The following is a 17,678-nucleotide window of genomic DNA, read 5'->3' as shown; positions in this document are numbered from 1 at the left end:
CTCCCACTCTTCTCCTGTTTTTCTTTCCCTGTTCCTTTGGGTTCTGCCCTTCTAATTTTTCAAGGCAGAGGATGAGCCTTTGTTTGTGAAGAGCAAGGTGAGTTTATGGCACCCTATTCATTATATTTATGAATCATATCTAACTGAATTTTTCCCATAGCCCAAAGGTGGCTGATTGCCCAAAGGCACTGATCCTAATGCCTGTGTTTTCTATTTATAAGGTGTATTTTAGTTTACATCAGAAGCTGAGGGAAAGACTTCTGCTTGATATCACTTCTGCCAAATGAAACCCACAGAGAAACCATGGCCAAAGGAATTCTGTACAAAAGTTGTCCGGGCTCTGTAATTTTGTTCACGTGGGTGCTTGGTAGTATACACCAGCTGCCAATAAAAACACTCTAAAATAGATACAGCACTGTGCAAGTCTTCAGATGATCTTAAAATGTACAGAATGCAGATAAGGGAGCATGGAGGCTTTGTAAGGACACAGCCCGGTGAGAAAATCAGCTTTTGCATGGTGGTCGTGAGAGGAAAAGCAGCTCCTTCAACAATCCCTGCTACTCCCTGTAAGTTGATAAAATTCCTGAAAGAGCACTTTAGAACCAAATTAAAGAAAATTGTTGCTTTTGAAGCCATTTGCAGTTGTGACCAAGTGTGGGTGCTCCCCAGAATGTGTTGCTCTGTGAGCAGCAGAGCCAAGGACAGGCCCCAAGGAGGGAACATTGGTCTGGGCCATTGCTTCACCTCAGGAGAGTCTTGGGTCACTGGCAGGGGTTGGAGAGCTCCAGCAGCACGGAGACCAGGACACAGGGAGAAGATCTGTGGGACAATCATAAGGAACTGATGCCTGTCCAAACCGAGCTTTTTGCCTCCAGAGAATGGCAGGAATAAAAGGAATTGGCTTTGCAGCTACCGGGGGGCAGGGAAAGAACAAGCCTTGACAGATTCACTGGACAAGTTTTTTAAATACTTTGTGGCTTGAGATGCTTCTCTTGCTTCTGGCCCCAGGAAGAAAGATGAGTGGGAAGCATTAGAACCATAGAATGGCTGGGTTTGGAAGGAGTCTTAAAACTCATCCAATTCCAACCCTGTGTCATGGGCAGGGACATCTTCCACTATCCCAGGTTGCTCCAAGCCCTGTCCAACCTGGCCTTGAACACTTCCAGGGATGGGGCAGCCACAACTTCTCTGGACTATCTGTGCCAGGGCCTCACACCCAAGATTTTTTTTCCTGATATCTGATGTAAACCTACTCTCTCAATGCAAAGAAATAAATTGCAAAAAGTGCCTCTCTATCTTTCTTGTAGCCATCCTTCCTAAAAAAGCACTGAGGACCTTTCTTGTCCTTTTTTTGTTTCCCCCCAACGTTTTTTTTGCTTGGCTCTCTGTGTGTTCTGTTCCCCTCTTTAAAAGGCATGAGATCCCAAATCTTTATGCTCTTGCAAATGGAATGTATGAGCCAAGTGCCAGGGATGCCTGTCTGCATCCTGACACATCTGAGGGATGCCCAGGACATTGTCAGTACATTATTTGGCACTGCCTGGCTGTTTGGAGCTTTAAGCAGACAGCCATGAATGTGTGATTAAAATCCACTGCAGAGGTTAATGGCTGGGCAGGATCCACAGGAAAACATGAGGGCCTCAGATACTGCTGAACATAGGCCAGTGGTGGTTGGTCAAAAGAAATTCTGCTCATAAATCCTTGCAGGATGGGAGAAGAGATTTCTCAATTTAGACTTTCATCAAAGCTATTGGAAAAAGCAGTCAATCACACTGAGGATTCTCAGAGATGCCTGCCTGCCTCAAATGCCTTCCAGATGGATTTAATTCCAGTGCATTGATTGTCCACTCAGCTTTGCAGTGGAGCAGGTAAGGGCAAGTCCATACCATCCTCATTGAGCTGCTGGATGGCAACAAAATTGGCTGGTGGCTCTTTCCTCATGGAAGTGCTACCTTCCAGGAACTGATGAGGCAAGAGGTGAATTGGCAAAAGATGAATCTAAGTAGGGGAGGCTAATTATATCCAAGTAATTAATGCCAAGAGCTAAGAATAGAATGAAAAGGTTAAGGAAGGAGAGATGTACCTCAGTATTAGGAAGAGAGTCTATTTATAGTGGAGAAAGAATAAATATCTATGAGCACATAAATTTCTTACCTATAGGATAAAGGTAAATTTACCTATAGGATAAAGCTTAAAATTCTAAAGTTGAAGTGTTTTAAAGTAATTAAAAATAATTTACTATTGCTATTATTTATGCAATTATAGTTGTTAACTGGAATAACCCAAACCATTGTGTGCAACATTAAGCCTTCTCCCAGGCTAATCAATCTCAAATTCCTTGTGTAAGTTTGGGAGGTCCAGCCTGGATTTCTCTCTGCTCTTTGGTTTCAGAAGCTCTGGCTGTGGAGGAGGATTCCCTTGTTGTGCTGCTCCAAACTCTGAACCAAAACTCATGATGATGTTCAAGCAGCAAACGGAGAGGACAGAGGGGGGGCATTTTAGAGGACAGCAAGAACCAGGTAATGAAAGTTGTGGGTTGTAAAGATTTTTTTTTTTTAACAGCTTTTTCAAGGTACAAGGTTTCCAGACAGGGACTACTGAAGAGGAGGAGGAGTTTTTTAGCAGACTGAAAACATGTGGGCTTCAGTAGCTTGAAGACTTTCATAGATAGCATTTAACCAACTGCCCTGATTTAGAGGCTGGGTTTCATTAATCAGATGCTACCAATAAATATGCAAAACACCAGTGGAAGACTAATGACAAGATTGGTTTCTAGCAGTTAATTGAACATCCTCTGTAGTGAGATCTGTATCTAAATTTATTTAGGATCTCACAGACTGTTAGTTTGCTTTGGAGATTTCATGGACAGGCAAAAAAATCAGCATGAAAGAAAAAATGTCTCAGCTAATAACCACAGGGTCTTCTAAAGGGATTTCAGAGGTTCAAAAACACTTCTGACAAATGAAATCCAAGTCATGAAGGTTCTTGTACCCTGTTATTTTCTTGACTAGGAAGTGTTCAGTGTGTTTTAGGATCAAGTCCGAACAATTTTTAAGGAGTTAGGCCTTGTTTTCAATGAAAGGAAAATAAAAAGGAAGCAAAGTATAATAGATAAGTAAGGCTAAATACATATTAAAACCAAAAATCTTTTCAAATCAAAGAACAATGACCTCTTATCTAGAGAAGGTTCAGCAAACGGGTTAATTCTTCATATCGCCTTTAAACTCTTGGGCTTGATTTATTATTCCTCTTATTTGTGCAGGAATTTTTAGGCTTCACACTTTATACATGTACATGTACTTGCCCAAAATGTCCAGTGGTGGAGAGCAAGGCCCCTTGAGCCAGAAAAGCAATCTGAGAGGTTCCTGGAATGATCTCTGTGGATGCAATTATGTATCATTCTGTCCCATACCAGCCCCTGCATCCATCTGCTCCTCAGAAGGGACAAAAGTGATCTGGTTTGTAGATCGTCAACAAGTTGGAAATTCAACTTCCAGAAGGGATAAGATTTTACAGGGAAGATACTGAGGAACTTGTTCTTGTAACCAATCCAGGCCTCATTTCATAGAGAAGTGGCACAACGTATTTAGTGAGTAGAAGTGACAACATGGCCTCGTCTGGCACTCCAAATTCACAGTCCTGTTTGGAGTCACCATAAATCATCAACTGTATAGTATTTGGTTTCCTAAAGGAGCAGCTTTATTTCAATAACATTTTGAAAGTGACGTTGCTAACTGTACCATAATTTATCCAGGACCACAGTGTGAACTGCTGTTTTCAGTCAGGTTTTGGGCCTTGTTGCCAAGAGTAATAAAGAAAAGAGGAGGGGAAAGTAAGGAATTAAAGAGAAACAAGAATTGAAGGGTATCTAAAAGGGGCAGCATTGGTAGATGTGAGACAAGCTGGGATATTCAGCAGAGGGATTTGAAAACTGTCCCAGCAATGGAACTGCAAGCTGAGTAAACAGCCAATTCCTCCAGATCAAGGCTACTCCCTCCGATACTCTCAAGCATTTCCTACCCACCCATGAGTAGGATCAGCGTGTGCCTGGTATTGCAGGCTTGCTCTGGCAAGTTTTTTAGTGAGGGGTTTTAAAATAAAAGTTCCTAGCAACAACCTGATTGATGCCAGCAGTGAGCAGTTGTGAAAACTGAGGCATGTGCAAAGGTGTCAGGGAAAATACTGAGATCTAAACGCGTGCTTTAAATGCTGGAATGTAACTGAAGGTGTCTTAATATGACATTTCAAAGTACAAACAGTGGTTTTATTTATTGAAATCAGTCTTGATATTCTCTCAGTACTTTGAGAAGCTTGGTGGGCACTAGCTATGAAAATATCTGCAGTTATTCAGAGTTCAAGTAAGCACAGTCATGGATCAGTGAAACTTCCCTTATTTCCTTGTTTGTGGATACACATTGATATTATTTTTTTTTTTAACTGGAAATTAAAAAGCTGCAGAGATTCACTTGTAGTGGGAGTTGGGTCATGGGAGGCTGGGAATGATATTCAGCCAGTCTGCTCCTGAGGAAAATGTTTTCATTCAAACCTAGGGCTGCCCAGAATTGTTACCTCTGCTAATGGAGAACACTTTTTCATGTACACATTTGTAAGAAAAAAACCCTGTTCTTCCCCCAAGTTTGCATTTTTAGCACATCTCTTTTGTGTGTGTCAATCCAGGATGAATTGTAAGGAGGGAGTCTAGGTATAGGGAAAACTTTTTTCACCATTAGGGCAGTCAAGGTGTGCAACAAGGTGCCCAGAAAAATTATGTGCTCTACTTCCATGGGGTTTTTCAAGCCCTGACTGGATAAATCTCCCAGGCTTGATCTCAGAGCAGAGCAGGATGTCAGGCTGGAGACCTTCCAAGGCTCCTTCTCACCTGAATTGGGCTGCTGTAAACATACTCTAAGCTATTAACCAGAATGGAGAACTTGACTACCTTTCCTTCTTCTGACTTTTTATAGTGTTCTTCAGGCAGGAATTGAGTGCAGCGAGGTTTCTGATTAAATCATGTGGAGACTGTCACACAACTTCCTTTTTTTAATGCAACCTAAGTAAGTAAGTTCAAAACAAGTAAGTTCAGCCCAGCTGTGAATTAAGAGAAGAACTGTAAGGAAACCAGTTGGTCACCACTGTGCTAAACTGTGAAATTAGTGCTAAGAATAGTTAACAATGGGACATAAGCATTTCATTTTTCAAATTAAGGACAAATGATAGGAATGGAAAAACCTGCATATTATCATTCCAGTTTTTAAGGGCTGTTGTCTGTGCAGCCCATCCCAAGTGCATCCCAATGGGACAGTAATGCTGTCTTGAAGCTGGCTTTGTGTGACAAAGGCAGTTCTGGAACTCTGGGCTGTAGAGCCGAGTGTGTGATGGTGCGTTCCACCGGGATGGGCTCCATCCAGGCACATCCCACAGCTGTCCTGCTCGGAATGTTACAGCCAGATGAAAAACCCTTTTTTGGTTCCTGCTGCCTTTTTGCTGTTTTTCCTGTTCTTACACACTTGCGGTTTTTCTTGCTGGCTGAACCCCCCAATGGCCATTGAGTATGTGAAAATCCCAACCAGTCCCTTTGGTGTCTTTAAGACTTTGCTTCCAGGTTCCTGCTTGGGGCTGTAGTAGGAGTGGGACCCCACCCTGAGGACCAGGCTGTGCAGTGGCTCTTCAGCCCCTGCTTGGTCACACATGAGGCATGTGAATGGAGCCCCCACGGCTCCCTCAGCCTCCACCAGCCAGAATGTGTTGAGGCCACTTTTTGGCTGGCTTGGACATGACAGATACTAAAACAAAGAATCAAATGCAAGGAATGATGTAAGCTGCTCCTGCTGCTGCTTTTGTCCCAAAGGCACCACTGAACACAGCAACTGTGGGGCATGATGTGCTAGTTAAGTCACACATCACAGAATATTCTGAGTTGAAAGGGGTCATCAAGTCCAACCCTTAAGGTAGGGAAGTGCATGCACCATGAGGCTGTTTTTAGTGAAGGACAGTTCCTTCTCCATGCACATGTTGTTCAGGAGAATGGGACCTTGGAGGGCCCCTGGAAGCTGTGTCAGTACTCAGTGTCACTGAATTTCAGTATTGCTTGCTCTGCCCCACAATAACAAACCCTGATTCCTACGATGACAATGTTCTGATATCAATACCTGATTCCTTTTTGATACAGAAATTGCATTTGACAGATAACAATCAGATTATTTACACACCACTTTGTCAGAATTACAGAAACTTTCATCTGAATTTCCTAATGCTCTTAATTTAAAAAGAAAAACCTACCTTAGTCTGTGCTTTCCCAAAAAAGGCTCAACCTTCTGCAGCCTGTAGGGCCAGGAGTGGTTCCATTATGGAACTGAACATCTGATGTCCACCAGACTGATTAGCCAGAGCTTTGGGGAATTGGCTTTGTGTTCAACCCACAGATAACAGCCACCAAATCCAGAAAGATGGAAAACATACCGACTCTGCTGTCTCAAACTGGGCACTGGGAGATACCTCAGAGAAGTACTGATATCACCAATCTGCTCTTCAACAATCAGCCTCATGCTGACATTTTTTAAGAATTGAGGATTGCCCTAAGCATAAATTAGGTTTGTTAACCTTTTCAAAAGTTGCTGCTTTTTAACTTCTGCTCTTGCTGTATAAAATGTCCAGACCTTTGTTTGATCAAAATTGTTGGCCTCACTCCTATCCCAATGCAGAGATTTCGGGAAGCATTTCCTTTGGGGGGGCTTCTCCAACCATGCCACCTTCCAGCATCACAAATACTCAAACAGTAAATTTCAAAGTGGGAAAAAGCAGCTACAAACCTGCCTTGATTATTTCTGTATGGTTTTGCTATGCTTTGATCTACTGTTAGAACCTCTCTTCATCCCCTAGCTGCTGCTTTCTCCTGCTGCTCCTGTTTTTCAGTACCCCCCTGTCCCAGGCTCTGCTCCTGGGCTGTTTGAGAGGGAAGGAAACCAAGCAAGTGAACTATTCCTGCATCCCAAACAGCCCCTGCATGGCTCTGGAGCTGGGGAATCCCCCAGGAAGCTTTTAGGAGGGTGGAGAAAGCAGAGACAAGATCAAGACCAGCGCGCTAAAGCTGTGCTCAGGGGAAGAGCTTAGGGTGTTTGAGGATGTTGCTGGGTGGATCTCCTTGGCTGGCTTTGGGGTTTGGCTCCATTACATGGCTGTGCTTTCAATTTATTTCAAAGGTGCCTGGAGCCTTATAAATCTGCATACATAGTAAGAAAGAGATTCTCCTCACAGTGGATACTGAACTCTGAGTGTAACCAGAATGGAGAGAATGTTTTGATTTAAATACATAATGAAGCAATATTTTCATAAAAATATCTTGTCTAGAAATGGGGAATTTTCTTTTTTATAGGCATAGAGAGCCACAGTTTCTAACAGAGGAATACTTTGTCTTGGAATACATACCAAAAAGTTTCCCCTTCCCCAAAATCATCCTTTTTCACATGCTGATTAATAGATTAAAATCTATGAATATGGTTTCTGGATTGTTTAAATAATGGTCAGTGTTTGCAATGGGGAAAATGGGTGGGTGTTTTCCTTCACCCAAATTTTCCTGCACCCAACTTTTCCTGCACAAATGCTCTCAGGAGTTAACCTCAGGTTAATTCAAGCTGGAAAGTTCTGCTGCTCCTGCAAACACCAGAAACCCAAGAGGTGCTCAGTGGTGATAAGTATATCATTTTTATCTGCTTGTACAGTGCCTTCTGCTCCAGGGAAAATGTGCTGGAAATCTCAGCAATATCTTTGGGTATTGCAACCATCCCCATATTATTTTCTACTCCAGTAACACATAAGGAGAGACTGGGAAAGGAAATCTGTCTTGATGCTTCAAGTTAAGCCAGATAAGACTGAAGAAGGTCTGGATGCAGAATACATACAGGCAGGATGACGTCAGAGAAGAACACGTGTTTTCTTTCCCCTTGGGAAATTGAATGACTTTTGGATTCTGCACTCTTTCCTGATTTAGTCTCCCAACAGCTTCTGGGAGGAGTGAAGTCAGGTGTCATCCACAGCCCACAGGGGCAGAGCAGGGGTTGCTCCAAAGCCCTGCTTATTTCTGATGTGATTCTGTGCTCACTGCCCTCTGAAATATTCCTATAGTCCTGCTTTTAACTCACCCCAGGCGTAACACGCAAGTCCTTCTTTTACCCAGTCCTTGTTTTATCATCTCCAAGTTCTGTGGAGAACTGGCTCCTGATAAGAAAGTCCCTTGAAAGCAAATTAATTTATGAAGAAAGTGGTTTAAAAACTACAAGCAAGTATTTGTTTCTGAAAGTGTATTTAATTCTACCTATTCTGAATCCCAGACACTTAAAATTCTCCCCAGAGTAAGTTTATACAGGAGAGAGATTGTTTCTCCTGGTTTTTATTTTTATAAGATAGGTCATGTCAGCTAAAATCACACTTAAATTTCTGCTCACTTTGCCATGTTTAATTCCTTTTCTCTGAGTAAGTTGATTATTAAATGTTACCTTGTAGGCAACCTCTTTAAAACCAGAACGCAGAACATTGTTACCTGTCAAAAGTCCTTGTATTTCCAATTCTAAGTACTTTGGACAACAGTAGGCTGTTACAGTATTGATAAGGATTTCTTTCTAAATTTATAAAGCTACAAGATATTCAGGAATCGATTGTCCAAATAACTGCTTTTCTGGAATTATGGGGGTTTATATCCCACAAGATGCCTATATTTTTTTTCCCTCCTTGAATTTCTTTAACTCTGGTGAATTTTAATTGAAATTGAAACCCAAACTTAACTCTTGATATAAGGCCCAGTTTTGCACAGCAATCTGCTGGGTCAGAGTTAATCTGCCTGGTCAGAGTTTGTCTCTGGTTTCCATCTGAGAGTGGGATTGGTTTGATTGCACATGTTCTGCCCAGTTACCTGTTCACGGGATCCCACCCATGCAGGCAGATGCACATAAAAACCCTGGAATGAGCTCTGCTTGTCCTCAGGAATCTCTATGGAACATTTGTTCAGGCACAGGCTGAACATGCTCAAGTGCAGGGTCAGATTTGCTTAAATCATCTCACACTGTGTCATGCACCAGACCAGGAGTTTCCTTCAGGTTAAATTCAGCTTGTAAAGAAAGGCTCAGCAATATCTTCTCAGAGCTGATCAAAACAGGCTTAATTAATTAATGTCCACTCAAAGGCATGAATTTTTTTAAATCAGGAATTAATAAAGCCAGATTGAGAGTTTTCCAAAGTAAATATCTGTTCCCAGGAGACAGACCTTCACACACTGAATCCTTTGTCATTCCATTGAAGAATTTTCCTTTAGAGTTATTTATTTAAGCCATTCAGTAAGAGCAACAGACAAGGGGCTACTGAATATCTAATTTTAAAAATGCTTAATTAAGACCTTGGGATATATTTTGCCAGAAAAGGTCTAATTAATTTCTTAGCCTTAAGAACTTTTTCTTAGCACTGTAGCTTATAAATGTGTGTGCAACAAATGTTCTTAGTCACTTTTTTCAGCTTTGATCATATAATTATACCTAACAAAAATTAGACATTTCTCTACTCTGCTTACAACAGGACCAACCTTTAACATGATTTCAGATTAACAAATGAGACACAAATGGGAATAAACATTAAAGGCATTTTATAATAACTACATGTGTGCTAAAATAGTACGGAGCTCTGTAATTTGCAAGTCCCTCTTGTATTTTTAGTAAAGTTAAAAGGTAGATGAAAGAAGGTACACACAGCATTCCTGTGTATTTAGCATAGTTTTTTTTTTCAGGTTACATTTTGCTGTCTATTGAATTATGGCAAACAACCTTCTCTCCAACTGTTGCTATCTGGCTTCTATGAAAACAAAATTTAGCAAATTAAAGATGAAACATTTCTTTGTGAAATTTCGTACTTTTTACTCATGAGCTTTATATGTCTGATTACCTATTCCATTGTCAGAGCAGAAAGAACAGAGATCTTACAAGCCCAGTTCAGATCTTCCAGCCTTGTGGATAGAAGCATCTAAACACTTTGACAGGTATGTGGCAAAATTCCCTTTGACAAGAACCCTTCAGCCCAAAGGAGGCTTAAATTTTGTGTGACTTATTCTAGACCGTGCATAAATGATGATAGCCCAGAAAAAGTAGCTCAAAAAGCATCACAGAGGGGAAGAAAAGAATAAATAATCTTTAAGTATAATGAAAGGAGGTGGTCAAGCTCAGTTTACATTAATCCCAGTTAACACAGACACAGCACAAAGGAGTTTCCATGACAAAGTGCTGCACAAGAGGAGTTGGCTACACCACAAAAAATGTGGACTGTTTAAGATGCAACCTGGTAGGTGAACTCAAAAATTACACTCTCCTTGCGGTTTCTACCAGACCAAAAATGTATCGCTAGAAGGGAGTCCTGTAACACTCCCACTGTTTTTGACAGTAGGAAAATGGCAAACCAGCAGGCCTAACCACCACTCTGAATGAATTCCTGCAGTGCTGGAGACTGGTGTGCTTGGCTGTAGGGCAGCAGATGGGATTCCCTAGCAAAGGACAGGGAGAGCCACACAGGCATCCCTGGGTGGTGCAGGGAGGAATCAAACAGGCCTCTGCTGCCTTTGCAGGAAGCTTTGTTCTTCCTGTAGGGCTGTTTTGGCACACAGAAACAGCAGCTATCATCTTCCCTGGCCAGCAAGGGAAGGGAGATATCACTTGGAAAGAGAATAAAATGAGGAAAATAAGTTTCAAATTTCAGCTCTTGAACTAATTTTCCAGCTTCCTAAATTTGTGTCCCATCACTGGAGATGCTCAACAAAGATCCTGGACCTTTGAAAAATGTGTCTGCAATGCTGAGATCCTTCAGAAACATTCTAGCAAATATGACTCAGTAACCCAGACTACAAGAGTGAAAATAAAACACAGGTAAGAGCACTTCCTTTATACGTTAATTAGTCAAAAGTAGGAATCAGGTTTGAAAATGGAGGAAAAAAGTGGTGGTTGAAAAAAAATCATCTTGAGCAAAAAACTGGGGAGAGGAGGAGCACAGAGTGTTTCTCAGGAGGCTGAAGAGTGACAGTGCAGGAGACTGGGAGGAAACAACTGCTCAGAGCAAGCGCAATGAGAACATCCCGGTGGCAATACTGTCACTATAAAATTATTTCAGAAAGGTGCTAAAAGCAGCTGCCAGGGTGCCTTGGCACTGGTGGGGGAAGTGACTGTATCACTGTGATGCTATGGAATATATTCCTTTGAGAGCAGGTTTTGGCACAGGGAACACAGCCAGTGCTGCCCCAAGTCCTGTTTCGTGCTCTCTGATGCTGCTGAGTGCAGCAGGTGACAGCCCTCACTTCTGGTGTGGTTTTCCTGACTTGTAGGATGCACAGATCTGAGTGTCTGCAACAGGTACAGGGAATTCCTCGAAGAGAGAAATAAGTGCTCTGAACTGTTTAATGGGGTGCCAAGTACTCTGGGATGCCAAGCCAGGATCAGGCATGAGCACATTCTTCCCCTTTGCTATCTGGTGTTATTCCTGATTGCATTGTGAAAAAGACCTCCGGCTTAGAGAGAGGAATTCTGAAGGAGGACAGATGGCTGGAGTTTGGACTTTCTTCAGGCCATGTGCCTTCTGCATCCATTTGCTGTGTTTTGTCTGTCAAAACATGAGCCTTCTCTGAACTACTAAGGCAACAGGCTTTAAAATCAACAAATGCAGTCCACAAGGATGACAGCCGAGGTGACTACTGTGTGATCCCATTCTTCTGCTGCAAGAGGCCATGAGAACTGCTAATGAGTTTACTTAAACTTGGAAGTCCAATGCTTGCCTGCATAATCCCAATTCAGGAAGCTAAGGTAAATACAGCTCGGGGAAGCTTGCTTGCCTCTAGCACACTTAGCAGGATGAGCAAATGGGAGGAATCTGTAGCAGCAACACACTGAGCGTATTCCTGCAGGGGTCAGGATGATGGGAAAGCAGTAACTAACTCAGGAAAGGAAAGCAGCTGCTAGTATTTATGCTTGTGATGGATGTTCACAGTAAAATGGTCAGACAGAATAGAGAATATCTCTCCAAGGTCTTGACTTGACACCCACAGCTGTGCAAATAGCACAGATGGGAAGATGATTCAGAGTGGCCTGATTTCAAAAATGCCCAAAACCAGGCCTTCAAAACAAGATGGGTTTTGTGAACGCCCTCTGGACCCTCAGGGCTACTAAAGAGATGCTGCTTTGCAGCAGAATGCAGCAGTTTCACAGATTAACAGCTTGAACAGTTGGTTTGGGATGGGCTGATGAAAGATGATCTCTGCATGATGTATCCAAATGTACAAGGAATTAATTGGAAGCCATGAACAAAGAGCTGTGAAAGTGTCAGCTTCTGTCCTTATGTGGATCCTCTTAGACCTGCAGAATTCCTATGGCTTGTCCCAGTAATGAGTATTGAAGTGGCACATGTAACCAGGTCAGTCTCTTAGAGTGGCTACAGCTGGCAGCAAGTGTTCCCCACTCACTGGAGTGCTGCACAAACACATGGCCTGAGGGAGCACTTGGACCTACTGCCATCCTAAACCACCTAACCAGGCCTTTGTTTTCCTGCCATAGGCTCTATCTTCACCCTATCCTCAAACTCAACAGGCCTAGTGGTGTTCACAGAATCATAAAATAGTTTGGGTTGGAAGGGGACATTGAGGATCATCTTGTACCACCCCTGCCATGATCAGGGACACTTTTCACTATCCTAGGTTGCTCCAAGCCCCATCCAACCTGGCCCTGGACACTTTCAGGGATGGGGCAGCCACAAGTAGCCCTGAAGCATTTTTAAAAGTACTCCTTTACCTACAAGAAGGGGGAAAACTTGGGATAGTACAGTATTTTACAAAAAGCTCTCAAAAACATTTCCATGGCTAAGGAATATCTATAGCTGTATTACAGGCTGTGTCTGTATTAGAAAATGGGTTGAGCCCATAGGAGCAGATCCCAGCTTTGTGCAGAGGTTCCAAAATCCCAGTCCATGCACTTCTGAGGCTCCCTGGAGTCTGGCCCTGAAGGCTGAGTGCTCATTAGTGGTGGTGGCACATTAGTGGCGGTGGCACATTAGTGGCACCCGTGGGGTGCATTTCACATTGAGTTTCATTCAGCTGGGCTGGATGTGGCTGCACATTCCAGGAGCTCTCAGAGAGGGGAATCAAAGTGCAATGAGTGGAGCTCATTAGGAGCTGCAGTGCCCCAGCCAAAATGCCAGGAAGGAGCCTCCTGCCACAGCACAGCCAGGCTCTGCCAAGGGCAGCCAAGTGCACCCGCACTCACACACCTTTTATGTCTTTTATATGCCAGCTGCACATCCCTGACATATGTAAATACATATAATATAAAGTGATTTTTCTATGGAAAACATCATGAACTGCTCCCCCTTGTCCCTCCCTCCCTCCTTAACAGGACAACAACAAAAAGGATTCTACAGATGCAAAATTTAGCCTTATTTGACTTATTCACAATTAACTTCTTGAGTCAAAAGCATAGCTTGAGTATGATAAGTTACTTTGAAAAGTACTAAAAAACAAAACAAAACAAAAAACTTAACCTCTACCAGTGTAAGGATACCTAAAGTGATTTTGAAGGGGGAAAAATAACCACAGCACAGAAAACAAATTCATTTTTTCCTCCTTCCACAGAGGAGGAAAAAAGCAACCAATGTCCATCAAGTTGGGACAGAACTCTGGAAAAATGTCTTTCTCCCACAGAAGCAAGCACTAATCTCTTGTATTGCAATCTGTCTGCCTCCTGTACTTGACACTGCAGCAGCACAAAGGGTTACAAACAGGCTGGAGAAATATCAAAAGCTAATCTAGCTGAGGAGCAAAAATGTTTGCTTACTTTATTGCTTGTATTGCCAACATTATAGGAATTAAGGAAAATAAGTTCTTTTCCCTTCTCAAGTTTACAGTTTATTTGGTACCTTTTTGGTCCCTTTTTTCATTCAAGTGTCATTAACATTATAGGAGAAGCCAGTATTTTCTTGCAGACTAGGTTTGACAAAATTGAATTAATTGGGTGATTTTCTTTTGAATTCAACAGGAGCAGACTCAAATCACAGAGAGCCTAACAACAAAGTAAAATAAAACTCAGTCCTGTATGCTGGCACAGAGTGCAGCTATTCATGGTTCTTATCAGGGAAAAAATGTCTGGTAACCTGAGATAACTCAGTAATTTGTTTAAAATTATTTCTTACTCTGTTTTTTGCTCTTCCCCATTACAGTGATACCCTCACAGGGACAGGACTGAACATCCAAGTGGCTTCCTGAAAGTGTGACCAGGTGCCACATATGGGAATCTCCCTTAGGGACCAAATTTAGGAGTGACAGTGAAGTGGGAACTGATTTGGATGGAGATAGAGGGGATTAGATAAGTTCATAAACTCAGAATTTAAAGTACAGTTCAAGTGTTTATATTGAAGCACAACTCTTTCCACATAAGAGATCTTCCTCCAGAATAACCTCTTTCATTCTTGCTTCAGTTTGGGGTTCCTGGCATCACTGCTCAAAAAGAGTGTCTTAAGAATGTCCCAGGAAATGTTTGCTACATCCACTTCTAACATCAACGTGGTCACACTAGAACATGTTTCTGCTCACTAGTAATTATAAGAACGTGTGTCAGCACATCACTGGAGTGAAGTCCATCAGGACCAGTGTCATTTATGGGCATTTATTCCAAGCACAGGAACCACAGGAGTGTGTTTGGCCTGTCATTCCCACACTGTTCCATGCTTAAAAAGGGAGTGGACATTTGTGTTAAAACAGAAGGCCCCTCACACTACAGCATGATGTCAGTAATTCAGCTCCTTGGAGCATGTTATTGTTTGAAACAGAGGTCTCCACACTTTCACATTGGTTATAAAATACTTAGTGCTGCTGGACTGGAAGGAAAATGTCATACATCTGCAAACAATTAGAAGGAGCTGGACTTCATATTTTATTTACTAAACAATAAAACAAGCTTAAGTGTGACTATATCTGTAAGTTACACTCCCTAGGAGCCTCGAGCAGTTATCATAGCAAAGTCTTTTAACCATAATTAAATAAATCCGCAGCGGGACCATTGCTGATCAAGATTATCTTTTATAAGATATTTTCAGCAGTGAAAAGCATGAAGATCATGAAACTGGATGCATGCTTTAAGTGCTCCAAAACTCTTTTATCCTTCATTTCAAGCACACTGTCCACTACCCTTTGTCCAGCTGGAATGCATTCAATACAATACATTTCAGCTTTTAAACACTAATATTTTCATGCTTTCTGCATTTAGATTGAAATGTCGGCATGAGGAAATTAGTAGCTTCATGCAGTCAAGCCCAAGATTTCACCATAGCTTGTGTGCCTGTTGGTTAAAACTTCTGGTACTGTAACAATACTTAGATGTTGTTATAAATTAAGCAAAGATTTGGGAATTGAAGAGAAATACTTAGTTGCAAGTTCCAGGAAGCCAGAGCATGGAGTAACATAATAGTAATCTTTCACCACCAATTTCTCCTCAAGAAAACAGAAACCTTAACCAGTTGTCAGTCTCTCAGTTCAACCTAACCCTCAACCTTTGTTTGGAGCACAAACTATGGGTACTAAATGCTGTCAAACTGCCCTACTGTATCCCAAATGTACACACCTAAAGCCAGTATAGCAAAAGGGATAGTCATATTTTGAAATTTTCTAGCATGACTTGCATTTTTTATCAAATAAAAATGTTATGTGCTGAAGTTGGAACAGTTTATTACAGTTCACCAGTGAAGAGTATTGCCAGCAGCATCACCTGAAGGAGGGAGTACCGGGCCAAACCCAGCAGTTCTGCTCCTGGTTTTGCTGCTGCTTTGCCAAGTTAAACTAAGGAAAAAGCCAATTTTCCATCTAAGGAAAATTTTGATTTTCCCTTGATGATCTCCAGTGAACGCCCAGGGTTAAGGAGATCTGACCTCCTGTGGTAGGTTCTGTACTTGACATTCTTGAATCAGAGTGACAGAAATGTTGGACATGAGCAGATAAGCCAGAAATGCAACTCTGAGGCTTTGCCTACAAAAATAACTCCTCCAGCCTCCATGATGATTACTGTGGTCCAGAATGACAGGGAATTTACTTACTAGTGATAAATAATGTCCTGTGTACATGAATACCAGGGAGAAGGAAACTACCACTGTGTATTACAGCCTGCCCTGATTACAGTCCCTAAAGTACTATTTTATGTGATTATACTGCTGCAGGCCACAAAGTGGAAAAGATGAACCATGGGGTCAAGTTTTGCCCTCTCTTTGCATGGGTGTCCCTCCAATGTGTTTGAAAAGCAAGTTTGTGAGCAAGGGGTAGACTATATTTCTATGAAAGAAAACAAAACAATGGCCGAAACATTTGTTACTTCAGCAAGTAGAAGAGTAAACTGTTTATATAAAATAATAAATGAAACAGTCTTAGTTTACAGAAGTGCTTGTGAGGCTGGTTCCTGAATGCATACAATTAACATTGCTAATGCCCTGAGAATTTTTGGCACTGTGTGTGGTGTATGTACACTCAGATGAAAGCTCTCCATTGCCATAGTTTCAAAGAGTAGCCAGGCTAGGACTGTAAGTAAACTGGCAGAGTCTGCCTAGGGCTACTTCCACAGAGATCAGAAGAGCACAGGCTGTTCAGAAGTTGGGTTCCTACTGCTGGAGGAATATTCCTTATCCACAATAAAAATATAGGACCGTTCTGCACTGCAGCTTGCTCTAAGCAAAACTTCATCCTGTGGTTATTTTTTGTTCATTCAGCATTCACTTACTGAAAAATACAGAGTTCTGCAAACCTTTCCAAATTGCTTATTCCTTGCTGTATTGTCCACTCTTTTCAGAGCACTTTCTTTCCTAGGCATACTTAATACAACACAAAATGCTTCACTAGAGTAATTTTAAGACTTTTTTTTAGGAGCTGCAGACAACGGAATTAATTCAACTTTTTAACCCAAAAGTAGATGGAACAGACTGTAAAGGTTGCAACAAACTGCACATTCTGATGCCTTGAACAACAACAGTGACATTTCTGTATTTTATTTTTGTATCCTTAAAGGTGTTAATGGAGCACCAGTCCCTTCCAGTCAGTGCAAGGGCTACAGGCTGTCATTCCCCTGGGTCTGTGTTCACACTGCAACTGCACTGGGAGCAGAACTGAGGCAGGCACTGGCTTACCTTGGCACACGTTGTGGTCACTTTGCTCATACCCAGCTGCACACTGGATTTGGTGGGTTGGGTTGGGAGGGGCACGCTGGGGGTCGGCCGGGGTCCGGCGAATGACGCTGTTTCGACCACTTGTGGATTCAGCTGCTGCTTCTTCTCGCTCATTTACAATAATTTGCGCTGTTCTGGGTAGACAGAGGTATCCTCCATAGTGGTTAACACATTTCATCCCACCTTTACATGCATCTGGGACTATTTCACATTCATCAATATCTGTGGTTAGCAACAACACAAGTCATGCTTTTAACAGTCGAACCTTCTGCAACAGCCATTAACACAAAGAACACGACGAGACATGCACATACACCTCCGTGTCCAAAACAGGGGTGTGCAGTGAGAATATTTTAAGAATACCAGTGACAAGTCTGTCTTTGAAAATTATTTACTGTACCTTTGCACCGTTGCCTAACAGGATCCCATTCATAGCCATCTGTGCATTGCTGTGAAGAAACAAAAATAAT

At 42.1% G+C, this 17,678-nt stretch overlaps 1 protein-coding gene across 2 annotated transcripts in view; it reads right to left on the bottom strand.

The window, feature by feature from the left end:
- The window catches only part of EFEMP1 (EGF containing fibulin extracellular matrix protein 1), a 45,681-nt gene that overhangs the window by 24,219 nt on the left and 3,784 nt on the right, over positions 1–17,678 (bottom strand). For both annotated transcript variants that reach the window (XM_053939168.1, XM_053939169.1), the window contains 2 exons: positions 17,609–17,657; positions 17,170–17,430 (listed from right to left, as the gene is read on the bottom strand). In XM_053939168.1, coding sequence (XP_053795143.1) covers positions 17,170–17,430; positions 17,609–17,657 — 310 coding nt within the window. The remainder of the gene's footprint in view (positions 1–17,169; positions 17,431–17,608; positions 17,658–17,678) is intronic.

The sequence above is a fragment of the Vidua chalybeata genome, chromosome 3, assembly GCF_026979565.1.
Source record: "Vidua chalybeata isolate OUT-0048 chromosome 3, bVidCha1 merged haplotype, whole genome shotgun sequence".
NCBI classification, from domain to species: Eukaryota; Metazoa; Chordata; class Aves; order Passeriformes; family Viduidae; genus Vidua; species Vidua chalybeata.
Note: the sequence above shows the minus strand (reverse complement) of the source record. Positions and strands in the feature narration are given on the sequence as shown.